Genomic DNA, 4,200 nt, shown 5'->3' on the forward strand with positions numbered 1-4,200 from the left:
TAACCCTAAAAAATGTTTGTGTGGACTGTGGGATTTGATTTGAGCTTTGGACTTAGAATTAGGCAACATTCCCTATGCAAAAGGACTTGGCCAATGCCATCATTTCTGAGACCACAATCACAATCACAATATATGGCAATATATGGCTCAAGTGAGCAAAGTGAAAATGACATAAACATAAACAAGTTAAATGATATGTAAATGTCAAATGAAATGGTAAACGACTTGAATTTAAATTGCATAAAGTAAATGACTTAAAAATAAAAGCAAGAATAAAAGAAGTTAGTCAAATGTTAGTTAATTAGATGTTATTGGTGTTTTACTTTTCAATTGATTAAGTCATTCTTTGTAGAACACTCAACCCTCTATTCACAAGCATAGATCCTTGAACCAAGACATCTTCCAAAGGAAGTAAAAAAGGCCAAGTTTCCATACAATACCATGAAAGCGGGGAGACTTACAATCTCACTTACTAGAATGCTATGTCTTTAGGGTAAAAATTTAGCGTTATGTTAAGCAATCATAATTGGACTTATATAGAAGTCACAATTATCTAAGGCTGGGAAATATAAATTTTGGTGTTAATGCATGTTAGAGATATGGTATAATGAACCATCCTCCTAAAACATACCACACACAAAAAGAAAATGATCAAAGGATAGACCTATATCATCCATACTTGTATTGGTTCATCTAACACAAAGTTATTAATGAACCAATTAGCCTTAGGATATTGAGACTTCATTGGTCAATGAAAGGAATGGGATAGAATGGGATTGAAGATGAATAGGGAGGGGAGACAAGACAAATACAAATTGGTCATGGGAGGAATTTTATCAAATTAAAATCATTCATTCATTTTGGGAGATGAAATATACATTTCATCAATCCCCTAAATCCAATGATTTTAATCCAACAAAAGTCAAATCAACCTTGATCAAGGCCCAAACACATAGTCAAACTTCACAAGTCAATAAGAATGGCTCAACATAATTTCTACACAATTAATCAATTAAAAATCATATTAAAATACATTTAAATTAAATTATGTTTGATCAAAAATCCAAAACCTCTTCAAAACACCAAATAAATGGCCAAGAGATTTATCCTAGGTCAAACAAGGTCAAAGGAGCTTAGACAAAAAAATTCATAAATTTTGAATAGTCAGAAGTTTTCCCCTGGGTAACCAAAGGGAAAAGTCGGGACCTGACAATGCTCGCAGCTTGAGCGGTCGGATTGGGAAGCTGAAAGTGGAGGCGCGGGCCTCTGTAGTCCTCTTCATCGTTGGGGAGGTCATCAGGAGCCTAACCTTGGTTGTTATCTAGATCAACATGATTGATCGGAGTAGTTTGGAGAGTGGGGAGGGCCCACGGGAAACCAGCGTTCCCAGCAGCAGCAGTGGCAGCAAGAGTCGTGTGAGGGAAGAAAACTTCCCCACTGGTAAGACTAGCAACTAGGTGTGAGGGCATTCCCCATGGGTAGGCAGCAGCAAGCCTCGCAGAGTCCATGGGGACCATCAGACGGTTCCCACAGTTAGGCAAAACAGTTTCCGCCGGAGTACCGATGGTTGTGTCAGCAGCAACATCAGGAATGGTCACCCCAGTAGCACGGGTGATGTTGGCAGCAGCAGAGGCAGGGTTCCTTTGAGACTGGAGGATCTCGAGAATAGTATCCATATTCCCCCTGAATAGGTTCATCTCACCTGCACTTGGGCAAGGGATTCGCGGATGACAGCATTGTCGGCTTCATATTCGGCCATGATTTTGGACTTGTTGGAACGTGTGTAGTACGGATGACGAGTCGTCGTTGTTGCTGCGGAAAAATGGCGAGTGTAAGCATTTTGTTTTCTGACGGCTTTTGGCAAGTAAATGCATGGATGCATGTATGTATGCAAAAAGATTTGATATGTGCATTCATCATTATTATTTTTTTGTAAAGGAAACAATTACAGGGAATCCGCGAGTTTACTCATTTAACACAAGCAATTATAAAGCGAATAAAGAGAGACAATTTATGAAACCAATAATCGAGAAACTCTTTTATTCAGTGTCGATAAAGAAGAATACAGGTACATCAGGGAGTGCCCCTCGGCTATAAGAAGGTCACATTAGTCCTATCAGACCTCAATCTAGTGAATTACAAGCGACTAGAAGCAATTGGATAACAACTTTTCGTAGTAAGCCTGAGATTTGGGAGACAGGCAGGCGCCCCATTTTCCTAACATCGCACTCCCTTCTGGTGGAGGGTTGTGATTTGGCTTGCTCGGAACATTGTTCACAATTGTCTTCCCTCGGGATGAGGGGTCTTCAGGATGCTTGTTCAACTGTATGTTGCTGTCTTTCAGGTTCCCGTGTGATTGTCCCTTCAACTCTTGAATCTCTTCTAGTCTATGATTCAGCTCGTACTGGTTTTGGCGAAGGGTGACTTCTAGATGTTTGTTGCAGCTTCTCTCATCCTTCAACTCTTTCTTACAAGCTTCTAGCAGGCTTTGAAGTTTCTTCATCTGCTCCATGTGTTCTAGTTCTGCTTTACCGGTTCGGTATTGGGCTTCGGCTAACTGCTTCTTTTTGGTTGTCAGGCTGGCATAATTCCCTTTGAGGGTTTTACCCACTTTGAGTCTGTTGAAGACCTCTATTTGTACCTCATCATCTGCTTGACGAACTCGGTCTCTCTTCTGATTCAGATTGAATTTCAAGGTTTCTTTATCCAATGAGATCTTAGCAAGCTTAGATTTAAGATCAACATTCTCTTTCTCTAGGGTCTTGATAACCTTATTCAATTCATCTACTTCAGAATTTGGCTGGTTCTCTGGCTCAGGAGATTGGAGGTTCATGGATGGTTCGGGCGGGAACGGCAACAAGACCTCACTAACTCTGCTCTTGACCCAACTGGTGTAAGCTTCCTTGGAGATACAGTTCTTCTTACCCATCTCTGCTATTCCTTGAGGATAAATTGACCCCCAAGCCTTGACAATCTTCTTGATCAACTCTGGCTCTTCGACCCCTTCGTATAAAACAAAACCCTCTACACTTTCGAGATCAGGTTTGTCCATCATAGGGTATCCAAGTTGTCGCAATGCTAGCCTCGGGTTGTAGTTGGTCCCTCCTTTTGTACCAAGAAGAGGTACATTAGGAAAATCCCCATAATTGAGGATGAGCTTGACACCATCGTATTCTCGAAAATACCAAGGAATGTCTTTGGCTTTTAAGGAGATGATCCGCTGGTACCATTTCAAGTTATCTTTGTTCTCAACGAAAGGGCCTTTGCTGGATAAATGCGAAATAAACCATCTATACAACAAATGGGTACAACATACGATAATCGCTTTCTTCTTCTGGGTTCTCACATGGATGGAATAGTAAGCATTACCAAGAAGAATGGGAATCGGATTTTGAGCCAGGAAGATGTGAATAACAGCCAAGTCTACGAACTCCTCCATATTCAGAAACAAGACAATCCCATAGATAAGTAAAGCTAGATTGGCGTTGAAGGTCGTCCAGCTCCCAGCTTCAACGAAGGTGATAACTTTGTCTACGAGAAACTTAGAGGTGAAGCCATGGATTCCACCCTTTGGTTTCAGGTTCAGTTCTATTTCCTTCTTTCCTATATGTAGAGCTTAAGCAAGATCTTGATATTTAGGAAGTTCCTTAGTGCGGATGTAGGGCACTTGGTTCTTGATCCTAATACCCAGAATATGAGAGTACTCTTCCAATGTCGGTGCTAGCTGGTAATCTTGGAAAGTAAAGCACCTTAGTGGTGGATCGTAGAACTGTACCAAGGTATGCACAACGGTGATGTTGACCTCGGTGTTCAGAATACCCAGAAGGTTACCATTAGCTTCCTTGAAAGCGTATTTGTGAGTCAAATCCAAACGTGCCCCAAGTCCTCTCAATACAGCCAACTGAGGTTCCACAAATTTGTAATTGTGGATGCTCTTTCTCTCGGGATTCATACTTCGCTTCAATTGCTTGGTAAACAAACTGGACTCTTGGATTCTTGGAAAAGACATGCATATGCAAAAATTTGTCATGATGAATGATAATGTAATGATGAGATGATAATAAGTCATATGGATTCGAAACTTTGGCAAGTTCTGGACAATTTGTAAGTGCCACATGTTGCAAGCTCAAAAGTTCGACGTAACATGAGTATCAAGGTATGTAGAGTCTATGGTTTCCTGTAATAAAAAACCATATTCCC

At 40.7% G+C, this 4,200-nt stretch overlaps 1 protein-coding gene across 1 annotated transcript; it reads right to left on the reverse strand.

Annotated features, from left to right (window-relative positions):
* Positions 1-2,146: 2,146 nt before the first annotated feature.
* Positions 2,147-3,952, reverse strand: LOC127131533 (uncharacterized). Its single transcript, XM_051060450.1, has 2 exons — positions 3,688-3,952; positions 2,147-3,603 (listed from the first exon to the last, which is right to left on the reverse strand). Exons 1-2 carry the CDS (start codon positions 3,950-3,952, stop codon positions 2,147-2,149), a joined length of 1,722 nt encoding a protein of 573 aa, XP_050916407.1.
* Between the last annotated feature and the right edge of the window lie 248 nt (positions 3,953-4,200).

The sequence above is a fragment of the Lathyrus oleraceus genome, chromosome 3 (genome assembly GCF_024323335.1).
Source record: "Lathyrus oleraceus cultivar Zhongwan6 chromosome 3, CAAS_Psat_ZW6_1.0, whole genome shotgun sequence".
NCBI lineage: Eukaryota > Viridiplantae > Streptophyta > Magnoliopsida > Fabales > Fabaceae > Lathyrus > Lathyrus oleraceus.